General features: G+C 42.4%; 1 protein-coding gene across 9 annotated transcripts in view; it reads left to right on the forward strand.

The window, feature by feature from the left end:
* SLC23A2 (solute carrier family 23 member 2) overlaps positions 1-27,186 on the forward strand; it is a 75,153-nt gene that overhangs the window by 5,686 nt on the left and 42,281 nt on the right. The window contains exons 1-5 of one of the 9 annotated variants that reach the window (XM_032229408.1): positions 7,813-7,883; positions 8,234-8,300; positions 10,595-10,814; positions 11,721-11,858; positions 26,188-26,436. In XM_032229408.1, the coding sequence (XP_032085299.1) occupies positions 26,332-26,436 (105 nt within the window). In that variant the 5' untranslated portion in view covers positions 7,813-7,883; positions 8,234-8,300; positions 10,595-10,814; positions 11,721-11,858; positions 26,188-26,331. Of the gene's footprint in view, positions 1-7,812; positions 7,884-8,233; positions 8,301-10,594; positions 10,815-11,720; positions 11,859-13,370; positions 13,552-15,966; positions 16,522-19,886; positions 19,989-26,187; positions 26,437-27,186 lie in introns of those variants that run through there. The other 8 variants (XM_032229411.1, XM_032229410.1, XM_032229413.1 and 5 more) reach the window with 8 other exon arrangements.

Consider the following 27,186-nt stretch of genomic DNA (forward strand, 5'->3'; position numbering starts at 1 on the left):
GCCAGATTCACTTAACAAGCATGTTACTAACTTATCAACTGCATTGATTCACTTGACAACAGTGGCAAAAAAGGTTGTAAAATGGGGCAAAACTCACTTAACAAATGTCTCATTTAACAACAGAAATTTTGGGCTCAATTGTAAGTTGAGAACCACCTGTGTTTTAACAATAATTTTTCTATTACAATTTCAATTAGATAAATATAGTTAGAACTCTTTTTAAAACAATTGAAAATGTTTTAATAAGGCCTAATTGATCACAATAATCTGTTATAAAAAGTTTAGTAAAAAATAAGTAATATTTTTAAAAAGCAGATATATCTCATTTAAGGGTTCCAGAATAAAAGGTAGCTCAATGTAAATATGTAGTATCTTAAAACATTTTTTTCTGATTACACCATAATGTAAACAATTACTTCTGATTATACTACAGGTGGATTTTCTTTGGAGGGGAAGACATGTGGAAGAAAATTCACCACATTGCACAATAGTTCTTAAAATGATATTTTAAGTTAATTTATTAATTAAGATTAATAATCTCATAGATAATAAGTGTCAAAAATAATCTAAACTCATGTTTTACTTATTTAAAGTTATTCTAGCAACCCAACTTCTATGAATTTTAATATTTTGCATTCTGTAGGTGACTATTTTCCATTAGCTATTTTGAGTAAGTTGGGAATTTAAAAGTACAGTAGTAAAATTCCTAGCCTTTCTCAAGTAGAACTGAGCTTCTGGTGATAGCCATGGGCATGTTTTCTCATCTACAGTAAACAAGCAGTTTGCTGTAGTCTTGAGTGTTTTTTCAGCTTCCCAGGTTTGGGTATGACCCGAGGATTTACTGGATATTTCCCGTCAAAGTACTAAGCAGGATCCTAGAGTTGTTTGAGATCAGCCAAGGCTACTTCAGTGCTGCCATCTGCTGTCTGGGATGAAATATAGGACACCCCTATATAGAAAATATAGGAACGTGAAACTCGTGGCATCATGTGACATATCGTGACTTTTTTGCTAAACTGGGTGTGGGCGTGGCCAGCATGTGACACATCTGGCCTGCAGGCTGCAAGTGCCCCCCCCCCTTCTCTATACAGTACAGTGGATGGAAATAATGCTGGCAATGTACAGTGCAGTATTTATTCAGCTCATGAAATTCTAGTGCAGTTTAGCTTCATTACTTCACATTGCTTAATGTGAGCCTAAATTTAACTGTATATACCAAAAGTGTGTGTGTTAGAAGAAAGTCAATTAAGACCTGGATTTGAATCACAGTTTGGGTCATCCAAAGAACACACACGTGTGTTGCTTGGAGCAGAACAAAGTTTATCTGAGGGCATAAAGTGAAGTAACACCAATCAAAGATTGTGATAATGTTACAGGTTTGAGGTCTATCAATTGGCTGAATATTGCAGCTGGAGGTGGCAATCACACCGTGGAAGGGATCCCTAATAGTTGCGATGTCTGGTAACCTGAAAGGAAAGTTTACCTAGGTGGACTGTCACCTTTGGCCAATTTCATCCTCTGTGTGTGCGACCTTGGATGATGGCTCTTGTATGGGTAAAGCATCTCCATCTTCTGGGGGGCACTTCTAATGGTTTTGATTGAGTTACTAGTATCTGCCACTTCCTATCAGTTTTATCCATGTGGTGCTTTGTTTTGTGATCTGGGATTTCCTGGGGCCAGGCATAGGCAAGGCTAGTGTGTGGTCATATAGGCTTTTATCTTCTAACAGCATAATTCCATAAATTCTAACTTTCTCTCTCTGTAAATATAATTTCTGAAATTTAAAAATAACGTGAACACTATTAAATTTATTGTAAAAAATCTTTAGTTTATAGCTGTGTACCTGTATACTTTTAAATAAGAATTAATACAGGCAGTCCTCAGCTATAATTGAACCCAAAATTTCTGTTGCTATGCCAGGCAATTACGACTTTCTTGCCAAAGTTGTTAAGAGAATCACTGCAGTTGTTAAGTTAGCAGCACAGTTGTTAAATGAATCTGGCTTCCCCATTGACTTTGATGGTCATAAATGTGAGTTAGCTGCCATATGACTGAATTTTGATCATGTGGCCATGAGGCTGCTGCAGTGCTTGTAAGTGTAAAAAGCGGTCATTTTGCTTCTTCAGTTCTGTTGTAACCTTGAATGTTCACTAAATGAACTCTTGTGCAAGGTGAGGATTACCTGTAAATGTAAGTTTTTAGCTAGGATGAAGGTTATGTTACATTAAGGCACTGTGGTGACACAGTGGCTAGAATGCAGTATTGCAGGCTTAATTCAGTTCACTGCCAGGAGTTCGATCCTCACCGGGTCAAGTTTGGACTCATTTGTAGTCGTAAGTCGAGGACTGCCTGTATTAATTCTTATTCTTACTTAAAATGCTAGTAACTGGCTCAAGCTGGAGACCCTATACCATTTCAGATGGGTCTCTTCTTAAAATGCTTCAGTGGTGAACCACCCACAACTTTTGGAGGCAAGAAATTCCACTAGTTAATTGTCCTCACTGTTAGGAAGTTTCTCCTCAATTCCAGGTTGGTTCTCTCCTTGGTTAGTTTCCATCCATTGTTTCTTGTTTTGCCTTCTGGTGCTTTGGGAAATAAGTTCACCCCTCTTCTTTGTGGCAGCTTCTCAAATACCAGAGCACTACTGTAGTGTCTTTACACTAGCCAAACCCAAATCTGTCCGTAGAACGTTTTTCCCAGTAGTCATTTGGATGCTTTTTGGTAAGTTTGAGACAAGGTATTTGGTAAGCAATGGTTGCTTTGCTACTGTATCACCCATCCCATTTTCTGATAAGAGATTCGAGTTCTGACTTAGAGTTCCGATTCCTGGATTTTATTTATTTTTGATAATTGTATGCCACCTGATAGAATAGTCCTTGACAAGTTACATCTCATGAAACCATGCAACACACACATAGATAAGATGAACCCCCCCCCCCCAAATCAATCCCCATCCCCAGCCTTGGTTATGTTTGCCTCTTGCATTCTGAAAGATAAGAAAAAGGCTGCCTCAATAGCCTTTCAGAATGCTAATAGGAAAGGGCTGTTATAATCTCCAAGGATAGATAATGGAAGAGTTAGCTCTTATGCTATAGACAACTTTAGAAATTAGGTTGCCCACCACTCTCTTGGCCTTTTTAGAAGCTCTTGAAAATAGAAATATTCTGGAGGGCCTAAGGTGAGTGGTATGACATCTGGTTTGATTATTTTTTAATGATGCTTACTTAATTGGATACTTACACATTCTACTTTCAACTGTAGATATTTTATTTAAACGACTGTGTTGTTTGCAATTGAAGTAAACCAACATGACGGTTATACATGCAATAAATAAACAGAAGTTCTGCCTTGAGATTTTGGCTTCCTTAAGATTTCTGGGTGGGGATGAATCCAGAGTTTATCCTCTTGGTTAGGACATATCAGATGAGCTAATTGCAACTGACAGAGAGTCATATCCAGATGAGCCTTCTAAATAAACAGTCCTGTCCCTCTTGTTGAGACTCATCCTAAACTCTCTTACCTCATCCAGTACTTCCAAAGCCTCCAGGCACCAGATCAAGACTTTGACTTCCTGTTCTGATTAGGATGGGACTAGCATACGTAGCTGGGGATCACTAGGCCGCTTCACCCCAAATTGATGAAGTCCTCCTCCAGTGGTTTCCTTTAGAGGATTTCTTGGATAATAATTGTCTGCTGTTACTGGGAAGCAATTTTCCCAAGAATGACCATTTATTTCTGATGATTTGTTTTCCCCCCTCAAATCACCTTGATGACTCTGGATTGGTGAAAGCTTAGAGAAAGGTTTATAATCATATCCAGACTCACAGCTACCAATGGTTTTTATATAGAAATCTTCAGCACATTCTTTTGAGTGGGGCAAGGTGTGCTTGCTCTTAAGAGTAGCATTTCCCAACAGTGGCCAATTGAAGACGTACGGCTGGGGAATATCCTGGGAGTTAAAATCCACAAAAGTTGCCAAGGATGAGAAACACTGCCTTAAAATCTGGGGGATGAGGACTTCAGTACAATAAGGGGACCAAAGTTTTTAAAATGTATATAGCCATATATAGCAAGGACTCTACCAAACAGTAATAGCAATAACACTTAGACTTATATACTGCTTCACCATGCTCTCTACAGCCCTCTCTGAGCAGTTTGCAGAGTCAGCCTCTTGCCCCCAACAATCTACTGACCGCAGAAGGATGGAAGGCTGTACCTTGAGCTGGTCAGGATCGAACTCCTGGCAGTGGGCAGAGTTAGCTTGCAATCCTGGATTCTAACCACTGGGGCACCAGGCCTCTTTGTCTTTGGCTGTATGTCTCTTACGGCTCTGGGATTCCCTCAGATGTTTTATAAAATTTGCACAATTTCTGTTCTATGGGAGTCATGGGTTCCAGACTTTTGTGAGTATTCTGTAAGCTGCCCCATTTGAGGGGCCTTGGTTCGAAAATTGTTGCCCTCAGATGCACCATATCACCCAGTTAAAGATTACATACTGACAAACTGGAGAATTTGAATAGAATGTAGTGATATGTGTCTGTGTTATGGGTGTGTGTGTGTATTGTATATGGTTATGCATGTGTGTAGTCACAGCAGATGGCAGCACTTAGCCAGCGTAGGCTGATGTCGGAAAGGCTAGACAAAGTTCAGCTTGGTTATGGCTTCCATTGGCCTCTTGCAACTAGGAATTTAGCTAACTGCCTTTACCGGCTGCATCGTTGGAATGGCTTCACCACCATTTACCTTCATGTAGAAATAGGCAGTGGGAATTCCATTGGCTTTTCTGAGCAGGTTTGTTTTGAATACAATACTGTATGGTAAAGTAATACAATGAACCTGGATACAAACAGATAATTCAATTCTGTAAGTGATATTTGGCCTGCTAAAATATGGCCTGGCCAAAGCAATATATTTACATAATCCTGCCAAAAGTGCAGCAAAAAAGAGAGAGAGAAAAAAAATGAGTTGCAGCAATTTGTCATCAAAATTAGACAGCCCAATCTCAGAGACTCTAGATTAGAGGGGCAAGATAAAACATAAATCAGCTTTCAGACACAGCTTTATGTCCTGTTCGATCAGGTAATCTTTTATAGGGCAGTAACAATCATAATTCAGTTATGGTTTCTGGTTTGAAATAAACCATGATTTCTTAAATGAAATAGATTTGATTGCAATCAGACAGAGTTGGACAAGCAACACTATGGGATGTGCAGAAGTATTAGGTACGTGTAGTTGTATATAAAGGCTTAATTCATATATATTAACCCATGGTGTAATTGTTGAGTTTTAGTTTCACATATTACGTAAATCCACAATTGAAAATTCAAATCTTAATGTGATGTCTGAATTTAGCTACTGTGATTTATTCAAGAAACTCTTGAAAGCAAAGTGGGCATAAATTTAATCTCTATCTGAATATACACTTTGTCTGGATTCCCATATGCCAAGCCAAAATAAACTGCTTTAGAATTTAACACAGTATATGTGTTTTGTTCCTTTTTAATGTGATCCTTTAGTTATTGAATTAGGTTAAGATTGAAACTTAATTTTAGAATCAAAAACTTACATTTTCCAACTCTTTTCAACATAGTCCATAATGAAATTTACTGAAAATAAAATTATTAGAATTGGGGTCTAATTTGTGCTGTTCCGTCATTGCTAGTTTAGCACTTTCAAAAGTACAAACACAAATTGTGTGACATTTATTACTACAGATATTTATTACTACTTTAAAAGCAACACTGTTGTCTTCCGAGGTGGCGCAGTGGTTAAATGCAGCACTGCAGGCTACTGCTAGATCAGCAGTTCAGCGGTTCAAATCTCACCGGCTCAGGGTTGACTCAGCCTTCCATCCTTCCGAGGTGGGTAAAATGAGGACCCGGATTGTTGGGGGCAATATGCTGACTCTCTGTAAACCGCTTAGAGAGGGCTGAAAGCCCTATGAAGCGGTATATAAGTCTACTGCTATTGCTATTGCTATTCCAGGGGTTTGTCACTTCCATTGTTATGCTTGAATTGCCACACCTAGGGCCTTAACAACTTAAAATAAAGCCTTTAAGTAAAATAATTATGGTTATATGAATGGGTGTGTTCTTGTTCATTGTATAAACAAACAAGCTGCTGACAGTTTTGATATAAGGGAACTCCAGCTATAATTAGGTGCCAAACGTTTTTGGAAATTTATGCCTTTGGCTTATCCAAAACATTCTGTCATCTGATATGAAAAATTCAGGGGATGTTTTGTTAGAGAATGTAGGAGTTAGATTGAAATTTGTGTTTGCAAGTCATGTTGAAATGAACAAGTTGTTCAAAGGTTTGGATCTTTTCCTTCCAAGTCTGCTGTATTCAGTGTTCCGAGGAATTGCATGCTTGGTGCAGCTCCCTCCTTTTGTTTCATGCTGCGGATTGAAAACACCGAATTTGCTCAAATAAGAATTATCTATGCTTTCTCACTGGTCAATTTTTTTCACTGAGAAATCCCTAATTTTGTTATTTCACTTCAAAATAAGTAACACTGATATAATTGCATTCTTTACTTTTTGTCAGTGAAGCTTTATTCAAGGATGGTGAGCTTGCATAATGGTTCTTTAATGGGTCAGTGCCCATGACATTTGAAGAAAGTCTTGTTCCTTAGCCCTGCAAGGATTCTTCTTCCCGATAACTCACTCTGATTTTCCCACCGAAAAATAACCTTGTCAATGACCCAGGATAAAAATAAATATAAATAGCATGTGGCCTTGGAAAGATAATTTGTTGATTACTATTGATTAAATTGCTGTTAATATAATTAAGGTAAAGATAAAGGTTCCCCTCGCACATATGTACTAATCGTTCCCAACTCTAGGAGGCGGTGCTCATCTCCATTTCAAAGCCGAAGAGCCAGCGCTGTCCGAAGACCTCTCCGTGGTCATGTGGCTGGCATGACATAACGCCAAAAGTGCACGGAACGCTGTTACCTTCCCACCAAAGGTGGTCCCTATTTTTCTACTTGCATTTTTTACGTGCTTTCAAACTGCTAGGTTGGCAGAAGCTAGGACAAGTAATGGGAGCTCACTCGGTTACGCAGTGCTAGGGGTTCGAATCATTGAACTACCAACCTTTCTGATCAACAAGCTCAGCGTCTTAGCCCCTGAGCCACCCTTTTAATATTATAATTGGTTATAGTTTAAAATCCTTTTTGCTATGGGTTTATGAAGTCTGCCAGAAATAGCTACAGCAACACTTTTTAAAATTTCTTGCCAACTCTATATTTATTATAAACTGTAAGCTTTTTTGAATTTGGCTCTGTTCTCCAATACTTCTGCAGAGCACTGTTCACAATAGCAGAATTCTTGAAGTGTATCCCTAATATTGGTAATGGCCCATGCACACAAGTAGGATATTTTACCTTGAGATTAGGGTTGCTTTCTTTGTGGATGAATGTAGACAGTACCTTGATCTGGTCAAAAACATTTACTTTGCTGGTTGTGTTTGGTTGTACCTGTTTTCTGCAGATTCTCAATCATGAAATGAGATGAACAAGATAGCGTTTCCTCAGCTCTAAGAAATTGGGGTCTTAGTAAAATCAAGCTCATGATGTGATCTGAGCCAGCTCATAGGAAGTCTAAGCAGCATCTATTTGGGGAATACTCATCCTTTATACTTTGCATCTCAGTCCTTAAAATAATGAGACTTCCTGTCCCCAAATTGTTGAAAGATCATGTTCTCATTTTTCAATCACCTTGACTTCCAGTTTGCTGATTGATGCTGAGGCTTAATTCACATGTTGTGTAAAATCCAGTAATAAAATCCAGTATCAAACAGGTTTTTCCTCCCTTTTTTGGCAGAATTCTGAACCTTCTCAAAGCATACTCTGAATTGATAGATACTGTACAAAACAGGAGGTATGTAAACAGAGCAGAAGCAAAGTTCCATTACAAAGGTTCCATTTGAGTGAATTTATATGTTGCCCACTCTTGCTTAAACGTTCAAACAAAAAATAAAGTGTGAAAGAAACAGACCTATATAATCCAGTTTTGCCAGTGTATAATCTACATAGCAGTTGGGAGAAGCGGCAAGTGATGAGTTGCTGTCACTCACAAATATAATTGCAACAAAAACCTCGAGCAAGTTGAATGGGGATTCTTATCTCCAAGAGAGTATCTTACACTTGCATATTAAATCTTACCCTTACAAAACCTGCAGAATCGGCTTCCCTTCCTCACCTCTCATTAAAATTAGCTTCCTTTTTTAGCTTCTCCGCACAAGAAGATGGCGAGTCAACAGATTGCTGTGCCATTTCTCCACACATGTCACGCGAGGTAAGCCTTGCTAAATGGGGCCAAAGCCTGTTTTCCAGTGGAAGAGAGGGAGTGGTCACGTGTGGGTATTCTCAAATCCTGATTGGTCCAAAGACTGAGAGCAAACTTCTTAAATACTCCTGCCTTCCATTCTTGCCCAATTTCCTCTCAGTCTCTTGGTCCAAGCACTGTTTGAGAATTTGTATCTAGGTAGGAAATTTTATTTATTCAATCTGGTCTTGTATTTGGCTAAATTGGGCATTTTAAAAGTTCTTAAATTCTAAATTGCAGCTGCTGCCCAAGGGACAGTCCTTCTGCCTCGGGCTGTCAGGGAGGGCCCTGTGGGGCGTCCATCCTTCTCTCTGCGGGCCCGGAGCCTTAGCACTATCCCCGGGACTGTGGGGGTGCCATGCTCCTAGCACAGCTGCGGGTGAGGCTGTTTTCCCTCTGCAGCGATCGGCAAGAGGGAGCGGTGTCAGTGCCATGAGGTGTGCGCGAGCTGCCTGCAGAGCCGTCGTTTGATTCAGGCGGCTGCCACGCGCTTCTCCTGACTGCGTCAGCGTTATCAGACAACTTGGGGGAGGTGCATCAGCGTTATCGGACAACTTGGGGGAGGTGCGATCTTGTGTGCCGCGAGACCCCCCATCATTACAAGGCCCATTTTTGCCCCCGAGGACCAGGCAGAGCCTCTAAGCGTGGTTTTGGCGTCTTCCTTCCGCGCCAGCAACTTTCGAGGTCCGGTGGCCATTTTAACTGCCGCCATGTGCACGAGGCCTTTATCTACAGAGCCGGTCGGGAGGCCCAGGCCGAGGCGTTTGGCCTAGTTCTTCCCTCGCCCTTCAAAAGCTCAGGTTCCGGTGGGGCCTACAGAGGCCTGGTTTTCTATCTGACTCCATGCTACAGGACACGTGCGTGGAGCGATGGAGGAGGGCTCGGAAATTCCCCAGGGTCAGGCAGAAGGCCCGATGAGGGGGAAGAGGGCCTGGAGCAGGGGTTTAGACCCGGGGATCCCCCAGCAAGGCCTTTAGCAGCCCAACGCCCCTCTAGGGTCTCCATGAGGGAGGAGGCCAGGAGGCACAGGGCCCTGGAGAAGACTTTCGCCAGGGCTGAGAGACAGGCCAAGTCTGCAGGGCCTGCCTCTGCCAGCAGGTCCAGGTCACCAATCAGGCCCCCTTCTGTGCATTCTTCGCCTTGGGGGTTCAGTCCTTCTCCCTCGGCCTCCTCGGCCAGGTCCCGCAGCTATTCCAGGCAGAGGGGGTCTCCCTCTCCCTCTCCTTCAGTCTCTCCAAAATTGGCAAGGGGGAGTTCTTCGGATCCCTTGAAGGGGACATCTAGGGGGCCTTATTCTTCACGCAGGTTGGCACCTCAGTGTCCTAGCTCTTCTTATAGAGACATGGAGGATTTGGACCACCTTCCTGAAGGTATCAAATGACTTATTTCTGCAGCCATCTCATGGAGCATTGCCCAGCGGGACAGGAGCTCCCACTCTTCTAGACTTCAGGGGGGGCCAGGCCGTCACCAGTATAGAGCATCCTCTCCATCCATGGTAGCGAGACTTCGGTCATGGGAGAGGAGAATCTCCAGGATATGGGATTCTTGGAGGACGAGGATGCGGCCCCTCCCGATCCTCCTCCTTCCTCAGGCCTTTTTCCTCCAACCATGTTCAAGACTCTCCTGAACAAGGCAAGGAAGACCACCAAGATTGGGATAGGGGATCCCACGCTACCCCCGCCTAGGGACCCTGACATGGCCATGTTTTCTAACGTGGCCACGAACAAGTGGTTGTCGGGTGATGTGGCGGATAAGTTGAAACCTGAGGATAAGCGCGCAGAGCTTATCTTACGGAAAATTTTCAATGCCACTGCCTGGGCCATAAAGTCTGCGGCGTCGGCCTCGTATTTCAACCGCACTATGGTCATGTGGCTTCGCCAGCTCCAGAATCGTATCCCGATCCAGGACGAATGGCTCCACCAAGACCTGGCTAAAATTATTGCTGCTTCCCAATTTTCCGCTGATGCAACTCTGGACACGGTTAAATTTGCGTCCAGCACCTTAGCCACCTCAGTTACTTCTCGCCATCTCTTATGGCTTCGTAACTGGCAAATGGATAACAAGTCCAAGTGGAATCTGGCAGCTGCCCCTTTTAAGGGTCCAAATCTTTTTGGGGAGGGTCTCGACCCCATTCTAGTCGAGAACAAAGACAAGAAAAAGGTTCTCCCGTCTAACGCTAAAAAGTCTGAGGCTCGGTCTCATCCTTATAGGCAGTCTTATAGGGCTCCTGACTTTGACCATCATCAACATTTCTCCTCTTTCAGGTCTGACAGACAGTTTTCTCGGTCGTCCTATCAAGACCGGAACAGATTCCAGCATCAGTCATGGCGGCCCTTTCGAGCTGGCGGCGGTCACCCTTTCCGCAGGGGGAAGTGACTCGAACCCGAGTCGTCCCATAGGCGGCCGCCTGTCCCTCTATGCGGATCAATGGGACGAGATCACGTCAGACGCATGGGTCAGGTCCACAGTTCGTCAGGGTCTCAGGTTAGAGTTTCTCTCCACCCCCCAAATCTCTTCAGGTCGTTCCCTCCATCGCGAAGCCTGGAGCGCCGCTGTCTGATGGATCAGGCTATAAAACACCTTCTCGACATTCAGGCGGTGGAGGCAATTCCCCATGCGGAACGAGGTCGGGGCCACTACTCCAACCTGTTTGTGGTTCCAAAGAGTTCGGGGGTCTGGAGGACAATTCTGGACCTCAAGCGCCTGAACCATTTCCTGGTGTATAGGTGCTTCAAGATGTCCTCCCTCAAGTCTATTCTTCAAGGTATCCGGAGGGGGGACTTCTTAGCATCGATAGACCTGACAGAGGCCTACCTTCATATTCCAATTCTCCCAGCTCATCGCAAGTTTCTGAGATTTTCGCATGGGGCCCGCCATTACTAGTACAGGGCTCTTCCCTTCGGGTTGGCTTCGGCCCCTCGGGCATTTATGAAGGTACTAGCGGCATTGGGGGCTCATCTGTGCTTCGTCCCGGTGAGACTCCAATGCTACCTGGATGATGTCCTAGTTCAAGCAGAGTCCCTTCCTCAGGCAGTCATAGATCTTCGACTCACCATTCGGAGTCTTCAATCCCTGGGGTTTTCGGTGAACTTCCCCAAGAGCTATCTCTCCCTTTCCACGCGCATTCTTCACCTAGGGACAGTCATAGACTCTGTGTTGGGGTGGTATGTCTGTCCCCGGACCACCAGACAAGTCTGCAACAGTTAGCACTAAAGGTTCACAGAAGTCGGTTAGTTTCAGTCCTCACATTGTCACAGTTGTTAGGCAAGATGGTTTCTTGTATAGGGATAGTCCCGTGGGCCAGACTCCACCTCTGATCCCTACAGTGGGAGCTCATCCCTTTCCAGAGGGGAAGGATGAGCAACTCACTTTGGACACTTCGCCTTCTAGGGGATCCGGGCTTCCCTCAGGTGGTGGATCTCTCCAGCCATCCAACGGGGCTGCTCCTTCTGGGAACCGGACAGAGTGTGACCACGGACACGAGTATTTTCGGTTGGGGGGCCCTGGTGGGCTCTCACTTGGCCTAGGGTAGGTGGACATCTTCAGATCTCCGACACAATATAAATTGGTTGGAATTGAAGGCAGCGCACCTAGCCCTGCAACACTTCCGGGCCTCTGTGGAGGGTTGTCACGTGCTTCTCCTGACGGACAATGTGGCCACAAAGACCCACATAAATCGTCAAGGGGGGGACTCACTCTCGGGCTCTCAGGCTAGAGGCCCTGAGGTTCAGCTCCTGGGCGGAGAGGCACCTGTTGTCTTTGGTTTCTCCGGTCTCTCCAACCACCAGGTGGACGGCTGAGTCGGGTGACCCTGGACAATGGTGAGTGGCAACTCCACCCGGAGGGTCCTGCAGAAGGTGGCAGCTGATACTCCCCTTGGGCCATAGTTTTTGTTGTTTTTCCCTCCCTGGGACTAAGCTTGGGTATGTCCCACACGTGACCACTCCCTCTCTTCCACTGGAAAAAGAAAGTTGGTCTTACCTGAACGTGTCTTTTCAGGGGAAGAGAGGGAGTGGTCACGGCCTGCCCTGTTTCGGTTGTTGGGGCCAAGGGGAGGGCCGGGTGGTTCCCGGGGTTTTTGTTATTGGTTTTTTGTTTCAGTTCTGTTGTTCGCCTTCGAGGAAACTAGGCAAGAATGGAAGGCAGGAGTATTTAAGAAGTTTGCTCTCAGTCTTTGGACCAATCAGGCTTTGAGAATACCCACACGTGACCACTCCCTCTCTTCCCCTGAAAAGACACGTTCAGGTAAGACCAACGTTCTTTCCCTCAAATGGTCAGTCAGCAGTGAATATTGCTGTGCTGTATTGTTCTACCTCAGGGGGTGTCAAACTGGATTTCATTGAGGGCTGCGTTTGTGTTTGACCTTGGGGGGGAGTGGGTGTGGCTAGCTCAACATCACTTGTGTTGGTGCCTGTGGTGGCCTGCAGTGCCTCTGCCATTGAAAACTGGGTGTCGAGCTCCGTTTTCGGCTGTGACGGCCTCATGCAACGCTCTGCCAGTGAAAATGGAGCTCAGGAGGTCTGTGCACGGCCCTACCAAGCTCCGTTTTCACTGGCAGAGCGTTGCAGGAGGTCGTCACAGCCAAAAACGGAGCTCGACACCCCGTTTTCATTGGCAGAGGGTTTCAGGAGTCTGTCGCAGTCGGAAACGGAGCTTGACACCCCGTTTTCACTGGCAGAGGCACTGCAAGCCAGTCCTTCACTGTTTCCAGGATGGCTCTGCTGACTGGATGCGGCTCGCAGGCCTTGAGTTTGACACCCCTGTTCTAACTGATCTGGGAGAAGCTTTGGGGCAAACTCCGTCCTTTGCCTGAACCCTCCAAATCTGTGTGAGATCAGTAGCTGGCTGGAGACCCTTGAACATCGGACAGAGCAGCTGCCACTGACAATGGCTGTTTCTCGTTGAGAAGGTTGCGCATTGAAGGATCAAGTTATACTTTGGGGCAGAGCCAAAACTTCACTGATTGCATAAAACCATCATCATACCGTTCGTTTATTTGGTTTGGCTTAGTAACCGTGTAGAGCCTCCCCTGGCAGCGGGAGACTGTACTCCATTCGCTAAGCTGGAAAGGTTTGAGTTCCTATCTGGATGGGAGTTCTCAGCTGTGCTTTATCCCTAGAAAGGAACAATAAGAGTGGCACATGGTTAAGATGCTCGCTTGAGGTCCGAAGGTCCAGGCTCACAGACATCCTTACCATGGAAAGCTACTGGGTGGTTTGAGGTCAGTCCAGTGGTGAAATTCATTTTTTTTTTACTACCGGTTCCGTGGGCATGGCTTGGTTGGCATGGTGTGGCTTGGTGAGCATGGTAGGGGAAGGATACTGTAAAATCTCTATTCCCTCCAGATCAGCTGGGACTCAGAATGCAGAGAATAGAGGGGGGCGGGGCCAGCCAGAAGTGGCATTTGCTGGTTCTCTGAACTACTCAAAATTGCCGCTAATGGTTCTCTGGAAACTGCTGGATTTCACCCCTGGGTCAGTCCCTCTCATTCCAGTCTCTTCTATGGCTGACTGATTATTGACAGTTAAAAATGGAAGAAATAGTGTTCTGTTTAGTGCCCGAAGCCTCTGACGTAAAGTATGTGCTGTATGATATGACTTCAGTATTGTGTTAACTTGGGTACCTTTTTGTGAAGCTTGCCTTGCTGCTGCTGAATGCCAGACTGATTACAGGCAGTCCTTGACATATGACCACAATTGCACCTAAAGTCTGTGTCATTAAGTGAAACATTTGTTGAAGTTGAGTTTTGCCCCATTTTATGATCTTTCTTGCTGCAGTTGTTAAGTGAATCATTGCAATTGTTAAGTTAGTAATACGGTTGTTAATTGAATCTAGCTATGCAGATGACACTGCAACTGTCATAAATATGAGTCAGTTGCCCAAAATCCAAATTTTAAAAAGTGCAGAAAAACGGTCATAAGTCACTTTTTCCAGGGCTGTTGTAACTTGGAATGGTTGCTAAACAAATTATTGTAAGTCGAGGACTACCTATATTGGGGAAGCATCTGAAATTCAGGATGTGCTCCTGGCAGGAGGAGGCTTCAAGAAGTCCACATGATGTTCTGGACTACTTGTTATGCAGGATTTGAAGTTTATCCTCAGCTCACTTGATGTGGGCCAGTTTACGTTTGGGTAGTTTTGTAACAGGAGTCCTTTGTAAGCACCTGTGTAAATACTATTGAATGCTCAAGGATATGTAAACAGGAAATAACATTTGCTTTACTTTTGACTGAGAATGGAATGCTTCCCATTTTTTCTGTCCAAGTTCCCTTCATTTTGTAATTCCAAATATGGTTCTCTGTTTTCCATAGGTGGCATAGTTTTGCAATAATATTTCCCTGTGGTACAAAACAACTATAGTGAGACCTTCCTCATCCGCTATTTTGAAATCACCTACGTCCACAAACACCTGAGAGTCTTTGAGTATTAACAGCTGTCATAAAATGAATACCTCTGGGCATGCCCTGTTGTGCTTTTAGTAATGTTACTTGTGCAATGGTACATTTTAAAAGTAAACATTATATAAACGGAGGTGTGTAACACATCTGTTTGAATTCTGGAGATGCCTTTTATATGCTGAATAATGTATTTGTAGAAGCTCCAGAGGTTTCTGAGATTTGTTTTATAAATATAAAAATAAAGTTTATTACATTACGGTACCACAGGGGTCTCCAAACTTGGCAACGTTAAGACTTCTGGACTTCAACTCCCAGTTCAACTCCACAAGACTTGTGGATTTGAAATCCACAAGTCTTAACGTTGCCAAGTTTGGAGACCCCTGTGGTACCAAGTTTATAGATATTTATAACTCAACTGATGCAGGAATCTTGGGTTCACAATATGCTGTTATGTAGGTATTCAAAAAAGGTCAGTAAGACTTACTAGTTTATTTTCTCCGGCTCCAACGCTAGTAATGTTACATGTTGCTATCCGACCAGAATTTGCAGAGGATGGAGATTTTGAAGTTTTAAAAATATAAATATATATAACTAAGATTTCCTTTCAGTTATTTCTATAATGTCAGAATGGGGAGGTTATGCACAATACTTTATTAGTAAGTGGTATCCCTAAACTGGAGGAAGTTAGGGCACTTAGTAATATTCCTGCCACCCACCATCCATCTGAACATCTTTTATTGTAGTACATCTCCTGAAATGAATCTCCAGTTTTGCTGATAAGAGGAATCTAACACAGTTATTTATTACCTATTTTACACGGATCCAGGGTGCTTTGCTTAGTGCTGTAGAGATGTTGGTCAAGTGTAAAGACAGGAAGTCTTTGTGTATCTAGCAGTCCTGTATACAAACTGTAGTCTACTTGGCACGCAGAATAGCTTTTATGTATGGAATGGCAACCCATGTTCATTCTGAGTCCCCCTGAGCCAGGGGTGAAATCAGCAGGTTCTGACAGGTTCTGGAGAACCGGTAGCGGAAATTTTGAGTAGTCCGGAGAACCGGCAAATGCCACTTCTGTCTGGCCCCAGAGTGGGGTGCGAATGGAGAGTTTGCAGTATCCTTCCCCTGCCACCCCTATCAAGCCACGCCCATAGAACCAGTAGTAAAAAAAATTGAATTTCACCACTAGCCTGAGCTCCAACTGCCTGTCTGATAGCCAGATGCTGGCAAAGGATAGCTCTCTGGTGTGCTGCTGGGACAGTGTTTGACAGGTCTACAAGATTAACCACCCCTTCCATTTCCAGGGTCCCACGTTGGTTAAAAGTTGTGTATTTCTCCTGCTAAACCAGCGGAAAAGAAGGAAGCTCTTCTATGTCTTTTAGGAGAAGTAGGGAAGCATACATGAGAAAACAGATGTGAATGAATAATGAGTGAATGAATAAATGAATCTTTTATATGAAAAGAAGGATGCACAGGAAAACACAAGTTTTAAATGGTGGTGAGGTTCCATGAATGAGATTTTGCAGGAAAAAAGAATGTAATTGCAAGGTTTTATTACCTATTATTTACCGGAGGTGCAACGTGGTAAACAAGTCAAGCGTACAACTCTATTCAGCTGTCCAGGTGTCCAAATAAGTGTTCCCTTTGTGGGAACAATAGCCTCTGTTTTCAAACAAGGAGAAGTGACACCTCATTGGCTGTTTGGCCATTGAGCAAACACCCAAAGGGTAGGAATGTAGCTTGAGAATAGGGCTGCATTGAAGCCTGCAGAATTCTTCCAGATTCTCATCTGGCAGGTAACTGTTGCCACTAGGATCACTTTTATTAGATCCAGCCATTATCAGACACAGATAAAAAATACACATAGTGCTATTTATGGTTTGCTTACCGTGTTTTCCTGAAAATAAGACAGGGTCTTATTTTCTTTTGACCCCTGAAATAAGCTTTTGGCCTCATTTTCAGGGAGGTCTTATTATTTTTGAGGTGCAGGAGGTGGTGAGCGTTGTCACCTCATGGCTGCTGCTGTGTTGCACATCTCTGGTCCTGCCACTCTTTTTGCGGTGGCCATTAGCGTGACAGAAGGGGAGCAGTAGCTTGGGTTGCGGGAGTGGCCATTAAGTAAGGGCGTGTGGGGTGCATGAGGCATGTTCCCCCTCCCTTTCCCTCCTCCTGCCTCACCTCCTCACCTTGTGTTCTTTGCGCAGCAAGCAACAAAAGGAAATGGTGGGGACCGGCTGCACATGCGTTTAAATATTTTTTGCGGAGGGCTTATTTTAGCGCATGTTCTTAAATGCCCGATTGGTCTTATTATCTGGGGAAGGCTTATTTTCCTTGTGTTGGAAATTTTTAAATTATTCTTTATTTTGCTTTTCTTTTCTTTCTTTCTTTGTAAGTCGCCCGGAGTCCTCCGGGATTGGGCGGCCTAGAAATCTAACAAATAAATAAATAAATAAAAGTGAATTTGGCTCCCCCTCTGCTTGTCAGAAAGTTGCAAACAGTGGACCCCATGACTGCAGGACAGGGCACTCGTCATAAGTATGAGCCAGAGCCAGAATTTTGAATGCATGATCATGGGGCGGCTGCAGCGATCATAAACGTGAAAAACAGTCACTTTCTTCAGTGCATTTGTAACTTTGAACAGTCACTAAATGAGCTGTTGTAAGTCAAGGACTGTCTAATCATTTCGTATTTTCCCTGGTGTGCATGTGGCAAGAGACAAAATAGAAACAGATGCCCTTCCCTATTTTTATATCTGGTATCTGGCACTCTTCATGATAGAGCTGTAAACGCCACATTTTTTATTATGAAACAATCCTTATATCTTCTGCCTTTGGTTATACACCTTGGGCATATTATTTTCCTGGGATTTATTATTGCGCATATTAACTACTGGATGCTTTAATAAGGGCAGGGAGTTAATCATGAGGCCACATTTAAATTAGTATGAATTTTTGGAAAAGAGGAATGCAACAGGATTCTCCTATCGTTTTCTTTGAGGGGGCCTTGTGGGAGTTTGAAAGTTTGCTGTGTGCATTTTCAAATAATGGCTGATGTGAGGGACATCCCCAGTCGTAAAAGAGGCACTTACTTCAGGCATAACTACAAACTGAAAACACTCCTCCAGTTAATTATTATTATAAACCAGTGATGGCAAACCTTTTCAGCACTGAGTGCCCAAAATGGAACGTTTGTGCATGCACATGCATGTGTGCGCGCTGAAGCCAGAAAATCCAAAGACCAGCTGGCCGGCTTGCACCTGCCTGTTTTGGGGCAATTTTAGGGCCTTTTTCAGGCCGTTTTCAGGCCGTTTTGGGGTCATTTTTCAGAACTTTTTCGCCTGAAAAATAGTCCAAAAATGCCTGAAAAGGGCCCAGCAAATGGTGTGGTTTTGGGTCATTTTTCAGGCTGTTTTGGGGTTGCTTTTCAGGCCATTTTGGGCCATTTTCAGGGCCAAAAGGGCTCAAAAAACTGCCCCCAAACCAGCCAGAAAATGGCCCAAAACAGCCTGATTTTTTGCCATTTTCCAGCCATTTTCTGACACTCCGGAGCCTGCGAAGACCAGTTGGCGACAGTGACAGTGCCCAACAGACAGGGCTCTGTGTGCCACATGTGCCAGAGGTTCTCCATCACTGCTATAAGCCATGGATGTGGGGCAAAAGTCTGATTTGCATGAAGGAAGCTTGCAAGACACACTGATCTGATCTCCAATGCTGGCTTAGCAAACCAGTCAGTATGTTAGTTTCTGATGTAGGATGGCTATTGTTGCATCCTGGATGAGAGCTTATGTAGGAATGTAATTTAAGTCTTGAGGGGAGAAAAAGTATTCTTGGGTTTTAAACATGCTGTTACTGAATAAAGTAGAAGCTCAGTGAAGTTATAATAACTGTGAGTAAGCTATATTGAAATAGAATGGAATGGAATAGAATAAGAGATTAGAATAGAATAGAATTAGAATTAGAATTGGGAAGGGAATATTCTTTATTGGCCCAGTGTGATTGGACACACAAGGACTTTGTCTCCAGTGCAGAAGCTCTTAGTGTACGTAAAAACTATAAGTGATCAATCATGATCATAATAATAAAATAATTAAAGACAGAAAGTGCTGTATAAGCAATTGTAGGCGTATGGGAGAAGAGGGTGGAGAATGGTTATAAGGGTCAGGAGGTAACGTGTTTCTAAATCTACTGCATGGAGAATGTATACCAGAGTCCTCTATCTCAAAGGACAGAAAATCCATTCTTATGCAACCTTTTTATTTGAAAAAAGGAATGTGCTTAAGTAAACAGTGGCTTTTGCAAGGGGTAGGAAATGCTGGATGAGAGGTGAGATGCAGAGTAAAAAGCTGTTAAACATGACACATGTAATCCACTGGATTATTTGTTGCTATCTAATGTTCTGAGAAGTCCCTATGAGAAACATTCCCCCGTCCTCCAAAAAAGCCTGCTCTATCCCGCTCACAACCCCAAACCATAAACTAACTTAGTCAGCAGATGGTGAAGACAGAGGTGACGCCTAGAGTTGTGCAGCTGGTCCTGCACTGGTCCTGCAGCAGTGCTGCGATTGGCAAAGGACTTGGGGCAGAGCCAGAGGAAGCAACCTCAGGCTTTGGTCTGCCTCAGGCTGCACGTGGGGAACCAACCTGATATTATTTGGTCTTGAGTCAGAACAAAGAGAAGATAGGGATCAGCAAGGAAGGCAGCAGAGTTCATGCCAGTGCAGTTTTTTTTCTGCTGACTCAAGGAAGGGTGGAGTTGGGAAAGGCCCAGTGAATGTCCCTGGGTGATAATCTGGGGAGAGGATTTTTCAGAACAGCTGGAGGGGGGAAAAGGGGGGGGGTTGTAAACTACCTTTTTGAAGAACCCCCCCTTTCTCTTTTGAAGGTAATGATAAACCGTTCTTTCAGGACTTAACATGAGCATTACAGTCAGCATTTATAAGGAACAAAGCAGGAACGCCTCAATACTTTTAACAGTTGGGAGTAATACTGTGCACACTATATTCAAATTACTCATTCTTTATGAAGTTAAACTTGATGGTGAAGAGGAAATAATAAAACAGCCCGAGACTTTTAGAGTTATAGGAAGGCAACAATAGTTAAGTTAATAAGTACATCGCTAAAAAGCAAAATCTTGTTTATTTTGCATAGAGCTGCCTTGTGTTGTGTTGCCCGTGCTCTGTCCGTGTTGCTTCCCAGGCCAGTGTTCAAACGCTCCACATGTGAAACTTTTCTGAGGCTTGATGCAGCTCAAGCATCCCAGTTGAGGTGGGTGGGCAGAAGCTCTTTTTGTCTTGTGGGGCTTTGCATGTGTGTGGCAGAATAAAAATCCGTAATCATGATGCCAGGGCTTTGAAATCGGCAATTAAATCTGCATAGCTTGTAATTTGCATTAATTATGGCATAGACCCAGTGTAATTGCCCTCTCAAGAGGCAAAATGAAATCCTTAGTGGGTTAAAGATATCTTGAAGTACTTATATGGAGAAAAAACAGTATTTTTCTAGAAAAATTGATTTTGGACATTTGACTGCATACATTGGGAGTACATGCTAAACTCACTGATAATATAGCATGAGAGCATTTTAAAAATAAAGCCTATTTGGCACACATAAGAAAATAACGTTTTCAGAAAGTGGTGTGTGCATATACTATGTGCCAGCCATCCTTATTTTAAAAAAGAGTAATAGAAGTCTGGTTAGCATAATTCCTTTACGTAACTTTCCTCTGTATCAAAAAAGAATTTTGGGGGGGAAATAGAAGTATAGGAAATGTAGGTTACCAAACCTAACTTTGGTTTGATGTCCTCATGCGTCTATTTTTGCCCAAACAGTTTCACCCACACTTTTGTTCAAAAGTGCTTGCTATAGAAGGGAGGGAAAATTTGAGAATGTAGAGAAATATAAAAGAAATTTTCCCTAGAGTATTCTTTTAAACCTTCATGCATCTTGGTCTTTGTATATATATCACTGTGCATGTTACTTTCTTCCCATCCTGGATTTTCCTCCAAACTTCTTGTGTATGTTTTTTACCATCATATTTTCACTGTGATGTTACTTCTAAAGTGCTATTTCTCTGCTGCTTCTGAATGAAGTCAGATCAACATACTTGGCCTCTTGATCCTAGCAATATACAGCAATTGTATATTACTTAGTCTGGCTTCCCATAACCAAGTCAGTTAATTTTGACTTCCTGGTTGTGGGAACACGTCCATTTGTGACTTATTCAAGAAAGTACCCAATCCAAACTGTCAGGACTAAGACGGACATCTGCCAAGGGCAATGCAGGATTCCCATTTTACAGCCTGTGCTATTGTCCACAGTCCAGTCCAGTATAATTTGCTTGGTCCATGCAGAGCCATCCTTGGCACTGAAAAGTGTGGAAAGCACCTAGTTGTAAGTTTGCTGCTCTGGCCTGCCTTCTCTTTAAGACCATGTCAGAAGAAAAAAAATCAGCCCAGCTACAAATCATATCAAGGATCAGCAGGTACCTCTATTTTAATGGATGAAGATAGAAACTTATATCAAAAGAAAGGGCTTGTATTCATTTGCACACAGCTGCTTCTGACAGCATCTTAAGACATGGCTAGGACTCCAATAGCATAGATCAGTGATGGCAAACCTATGGCACTCGTGCCAGAGGTGGCATGCAGAGCCATCTCTGTGGGCATGTGCTCTGTGTCTAGTGGCTCTTCACCGGTGTCAGAGCACTGAAAAGGGCGAAAAATGGCCAGAAAACAGGCCGTTTTTCAGGCTGTTTTCAGCTGAAAAATGGCCAAAAAATGTACACCGACCAGCTGGTCTTCAGGTTTCCAGCATTCCAGCACATACCTATGCATGCGCATGCACATGCATTCCGATTTGGGTGCTTGATGCCGAAAAGGTTAGCCATCACTGGCATAGATGCTGCCTTACGGGACTTTCATCATGATCTTACTGATCTTGTGACATTTCTTCCAGCTGTTCATTTGATACACTGGATTTCTCCGAAATTAGCAACAGAGCATTTGCTGGAAGGATTCTCATTCTGTAGCAATGGATGTCACTGTTTTTAGGGGGTTGGCATAATTCTTCCCGGGTTTTCTCTAATATGTAACTTTATTTTTCAGGGCTCATGACATAAATTGTTCATAACTTGTTCATACAAATCTTTTTTAATCTTTAATACTTAGAAGTGTTATAGTTATGTCAGAGGTTTATACAATACCATGTGACCATGTGGTGTATCTTGGTATTTTTAAGTAATTGTGTAACACAAAACGCTTACTTCTGATTGGATACAGTTATACAATATTTAAAACTTAAATGCTTTCATTATTGTTCTGTTGCCATAAAAGAGTTCAATAGCTGACAGGAACTGATAGGAAGCAGATGATTTTTTTTTGCATAAATCATTTCCATGCTAGCATCTTAAGGTAAGATAATTTACTGAATGAAATATGTAACTAATACAGAGGAACCGCTCAACTAATGAGATGCCAATAGCAGTTTATATGTAATGCTAAAATTTGAAATTAAAAATATTTTATGCATTGAATTTTCATAACTGGAAAAAGACTTTTTGATTAGTATGAAAGAATATGTCAGTGTATTTCAGCATTTTGAGATGAATCAGTCTTATATATATTATTTTTTATAAATACCTTGTAAGATTCTTGTAATGACATGGCTTTACAGAAATAAACATTTAACAGGTCAATCTCTGATTTTAAAATGTTGCTTTGGCAAATTTTTCAGCCTCAGCTTTGCTATCCATGTTATGGGATTTATTTATTAGATTTAAATGCTGTTTTTCTTTCCAGAGCTGATAGTGACAAATGTAAGGACTCCCTCCTCTGGTTTCTTCCTACAACACTTCAGGAAGTAGCTTGTGCTGAGAAAGAGCATCTGGCCAAAGTCCCCAGGAAGTTCTGTGGCTGGCAGGGGACTTGAACCTGTACTAGCCCAATGCCTTCACCACTGTGCCATATTGATTCCCCTATTAAATATTAAAGTTCACTATTAATGAGTAGGACATGCTTTGGATGTTGTCTGCCATGCCAGATTGCAGTTTCCATAATCTTAAGAAAACATAGCATCTTTGAATCGGACTAAGGAAACTCAAGGTCAGATCTACCATCAGGCATAGAAATCCATGGGGTGGTTTTGGGACAGTCCTTCTCTCTCAACCCAAGCCAGCTCCCATGGCTGCTGTAATGGGGATCAAAGGGAAGAAGGATTCCCAGGAAAATTGCCTCGAGCTGCAGGAAGGGCGGGGGATCTAAACGTAAAAAATAAATCCAGTGGCACAGCAGTGGTGGATGTTAGGAGCAGAAAACTTTTAAGTACTTAGTTGAACTGAAACGGACAGAAAATGAAGACTTTCTGACTGATGTGGGAAATTTGGAGTACGATGCCAAGAACAGTTGAGGGGGGAAATAAGGCTAGGAAGATTTGAACATAGGAAATGGAAGATTTTCAATATAACAAAGGGGCAAAATTAAAAAAAAAGATTATTTTGATTGCTGATTGATTGTCTTATCTAGAATACTGTTATAGTGAGCCACTGCTGAATTCCGATTTCTGGAATATTGCTTGGTTTAAGGAACTATTTTCAATATCTTGCATTGAAGTGAAACGGTTTCATACAGCTTATGTAAGTGACATTTTTCCAGTAATGAGTCCTTATTTGATCTGCTGCTCCTCCGTTTGTCAGATTTGGGAGTCAGTTTCTGTCCTGTGATCTGGACTGACTGTCATCCCTAAGGGCTCTACTCCTGCTCTGGATTCATCGTCATTTGGAGCAGTGGAAGGCGGCCTATTGATTTGGAGACCCTCTTGGCAAATTCACATAATATTCTTTCGGATGTCATACTCAGTCTGTATTTCTGTTTAAGAAGACCTTTGAACTGAAAGCCGGTTAATCTTTCCCTTTTGTTTAGTAAAGTCACGACAAATCATGTGGATTACTTGGCAGTTTTATTGCATTTTGAATAGTTTGTTTTGCTAATTTTTTTATAAGCGCCTTAAGGGCAGAATGTAAAAATATTTGTCACAAACAAGAATGTAATAAAGTCACTGACAAGCTACATAAGAATGTCCCTTTAAAGATGGCACAGATATAGAATACCCTATATAAAAACTGAAGCAATTCTTCTTATTGAGGTCAATATTCTATTTACCCAAGACTGGTGCTAAAGTTACCTTCCTTCTTGCTTCTTTGGGCTTGACAACCCTTTTTTGGGGGGGTCAAAAATCAAGACAACCCAGTTTTACGGAACATCTGAGGCACTGAAATCTCCTCCTTTGACAGTTAACCTTGATAGGAAATTTTGTTGTAACCCCTCTGTCTGCATGGTCTTCTCACTATGAAGGCCCTGGGACTGAAAGGACAATCGACTTGACCAGTGGTCCAAGTTTCATCTTTCAAAGTAATTATTTTGGGAGAAAATGAAAGACTTTTTGGTTGTGCAGATTAAATTCTGTCAGTCTTTTTATCCTGCCCAAATTATCTGCTTGGCTTGTTCAGAATACTTCAGAGGGCTTTTGTTTTGCTAATTGGGACATTCTGTGAAGACCTTTCAAATTGAATCTGGTTTGTTGGCCAACCTAAACCTCTTTTGATACGGATGCCAGTTTTTCTTACCTCTTTGCTGGCAACCACCACAATTTTATTACATTAATCCCAACTGTTTTCTGTCCCCCTTTTCCCTCCCATCTCTTCTCATGCAAAGATTGGGAGGATAACATTCCAGATTATTATTATTTTTGCTAACGGTTCAGTAAAACGAAAACATTCCTCAGCCTTTGTGGATGTTTCTATGTTTGCACAAATTTTCTGCTATTTTAGAAACAAGATGTAAAAGTTAACCTTGTCCACATGAATTTAGATTAGAACAGTCAGGGGTGACAATTCAGTTGCAGTGAGTCTGTTGTGAGAACTTAATGGTGTCCCTTATTGTAGGGCGTTGCAATTTGCAGTCTGTAAACAGACTAACAATTTGTCATTTTCCCATGAAATGTCAGGCTTGAGAAAGGTGCTCCTTGCTGTGTGAACTCAATATGTGGCTTTGGGGAAAAAAAGGTCTCTATGTATGAGTGGGTGGGGGCCACCAAGATTCCAGTCCCAAGATATGTGGGGGGGGGCACTCACTCATTCTCTGAGCCACCATGTGATTTCTTTACTTTGGCCTGGCTTGTAAACTTAGCCAATTGTGATTTACTCAGTTGTTTTATTAGTGAAAGTCTTTTTTAAATAGTGTGTGATGAGCTTTGTCATTGTGACTAAGCAGATACTTGAATCACATTTCTTCCTCTTTGCAATCTTATAAACGGCTGCTTTGACTTTGCAGAACAAACATGTGGGTCTGCACTGTGTTATAGAAGAAGCATTTCTTAACTACTGTCTGCCTATTTTTGCTTTTAAATGTGCCTTTTACTTAGTCTTTCTAGGTGCTTTTTTATTGGAAGAAGGGAAAATACATTCTTAGTTTGCTAAGGAATTTGGGTGAGTTTGTCCAGGGTTTTATTTCTAATTGCAGGGTGATTCACCATTTTTTTCTGTCGGAAATGTACCTAAAGGTGCCAAAGACTAATTTTCCAATTTCTCCAATAAACAGGTTTATTCTCTTGATTGCCTTTTATAATAAATCACCCTTATTGTGTTTTTAGAAGGGAACATTTCTTTCTTTGCTCTTTTTGGCTTCGTGATTTGTTCTGACCTGTATTCCTGTTTTTGTTAGCTGCTTTCACTTCATCTGTCTTTTATTGAATGGAATTTCAGAACAAGCAATAGATTTTTTTTTATTAGTCATTGTCCCCCGTTAGAGGGAAACGAAGCATAGAGCTGATTTGGTATGACTTGCTGCTTCAGTTGGGAGAAAGGGCAAAGCCTCTGCAACCAAAGGAGGAGAAATCAATTCTGGATTGAACTGCTGTTTTATGACAGAGGGATATTTATGTACCCTTAAGAAGAGTAAAATTGCATACATAGAGGTCCGTCTAGTCTTTATGGGTTTCTGATCTAATCCTCAGATTCCCTTTCTCCATACTGAACTCCTATTAACCTGAAAATTAAGAATTCATTAACTTGAACCAAGCCTCAGTAAAGCTAAGGGGTGGGGACAGGGCAGTTATCTGTCCTATGATAGATACCTTATAGCAGAGCTGTCAAACTCCTGGCCCATGGGCTGGATGTGTCATGCACTGGCCATGCCCATGCCTGGTTTAACGAAGGGGTGGGAGTCCTGATACATCACATGATGTGACATCGTAGGTTTGACACCCCTACCTTATAGATATCTACCGTATCTATTGAAAGTGACTTGATGGCACATAACCAATCAATTGGTATTGCCGAAATAATTTGGAAGGAAATTGTCATTAACCTATGGAAGGAAACCTTAATAATTGAATGACATTCATGATGTAAATAATCTTGGTGAGGGTTGTGAAATGCCTACAAATGTCTTTTCACCTTTTTAATTTCTAGGGACCATAAAGGGACAGAAGGTGTGCAGGACCTAAAGGACCTCCCGATACGACTCTTCTCTGGTGCTTTCCTTCTTACTGAAAACTCAGCGTCTGCCCATATACCTTAGTCACCCATTCAATTTTCTGAGTATCTTGGAAAACCATGGGGATTGGCAAAAACACTACTTCGAAATCCGTAGAAACTGGAAACCCAGCAGAGGCCAAGTATGAAGATGAAGCCAAGCACACAGCTTTCTTTACGTTGCCAGTAAGTTCATGTTTAGAAATGTTAATTTTCTGCTTTCTAGTAGCATCACTGGTGCATTTCATCTGTAGTATTCTTCCTTGGAAGTCATGTTGGGTTAAGCACTAATTCTCCCAAGAAGTGAGTCATGGAAATGCATTTTTACAGGCTTTTGAATTCATCATAGATAAGAGTGTCTTGTGATGTGCTTCTCACTGATGTCACAATCCCTTTCTGACAGGTGCTTCCTCTGCAAGCTTTTGATTGCTGTGTTCTGAAGGAGGACAGTGTTATAAAAAGTTGTCTGGGCAAATCAGATCTGTTGAAGACTAGAGCAGAGTGTATTTTTGAGCTATTTAAAAGGAACTGCCATTTCAGCCTTATGAAATGGATTTGACAATTGCTTATGAATGACTTGTTTTGTTCAGAAAACTGATGCAATAGGGCTGACTAATTGGATTGCTCAAGTGACCACTGGCTTCTTATCTCTCTGAATGCATTACATGAGATTAAAACGATTGCTTTCAGATATCCTTAAGGATGTTACAAAGGTCCTTTGAAGGACTGCAATTCATTTAAGGGCATTTGAGTCCTTGGGTGCTGCACCACAGATTGTCCCAGAGATGAAAATGATACAGAAATGCATTACTCAGATCCTTGAGGAAATGGAGCAGCTAAAAATGGCAAGGATATAAATGTGTAAATTTATGCATTGTGTCTAAGAATTTAAAATAAAACACTTGCATAATATAAAAACTAAGGTAATGCAATCAA

Source organism: Thamnophis elegans, chromosome 13, assembly GCF_009769535.1.
Source record: "Thamnophis elegans isolate rThaEle1 chromosome 13, rThaEle1.pri, whole genome shotgun sequence".
Classification (NCBI taxonomy): Eukaryota; Metazoa; Chordata; class Lepidosauria; order Squamata; family Colubridae; genus Thamnophis; species Thamnophis elegans.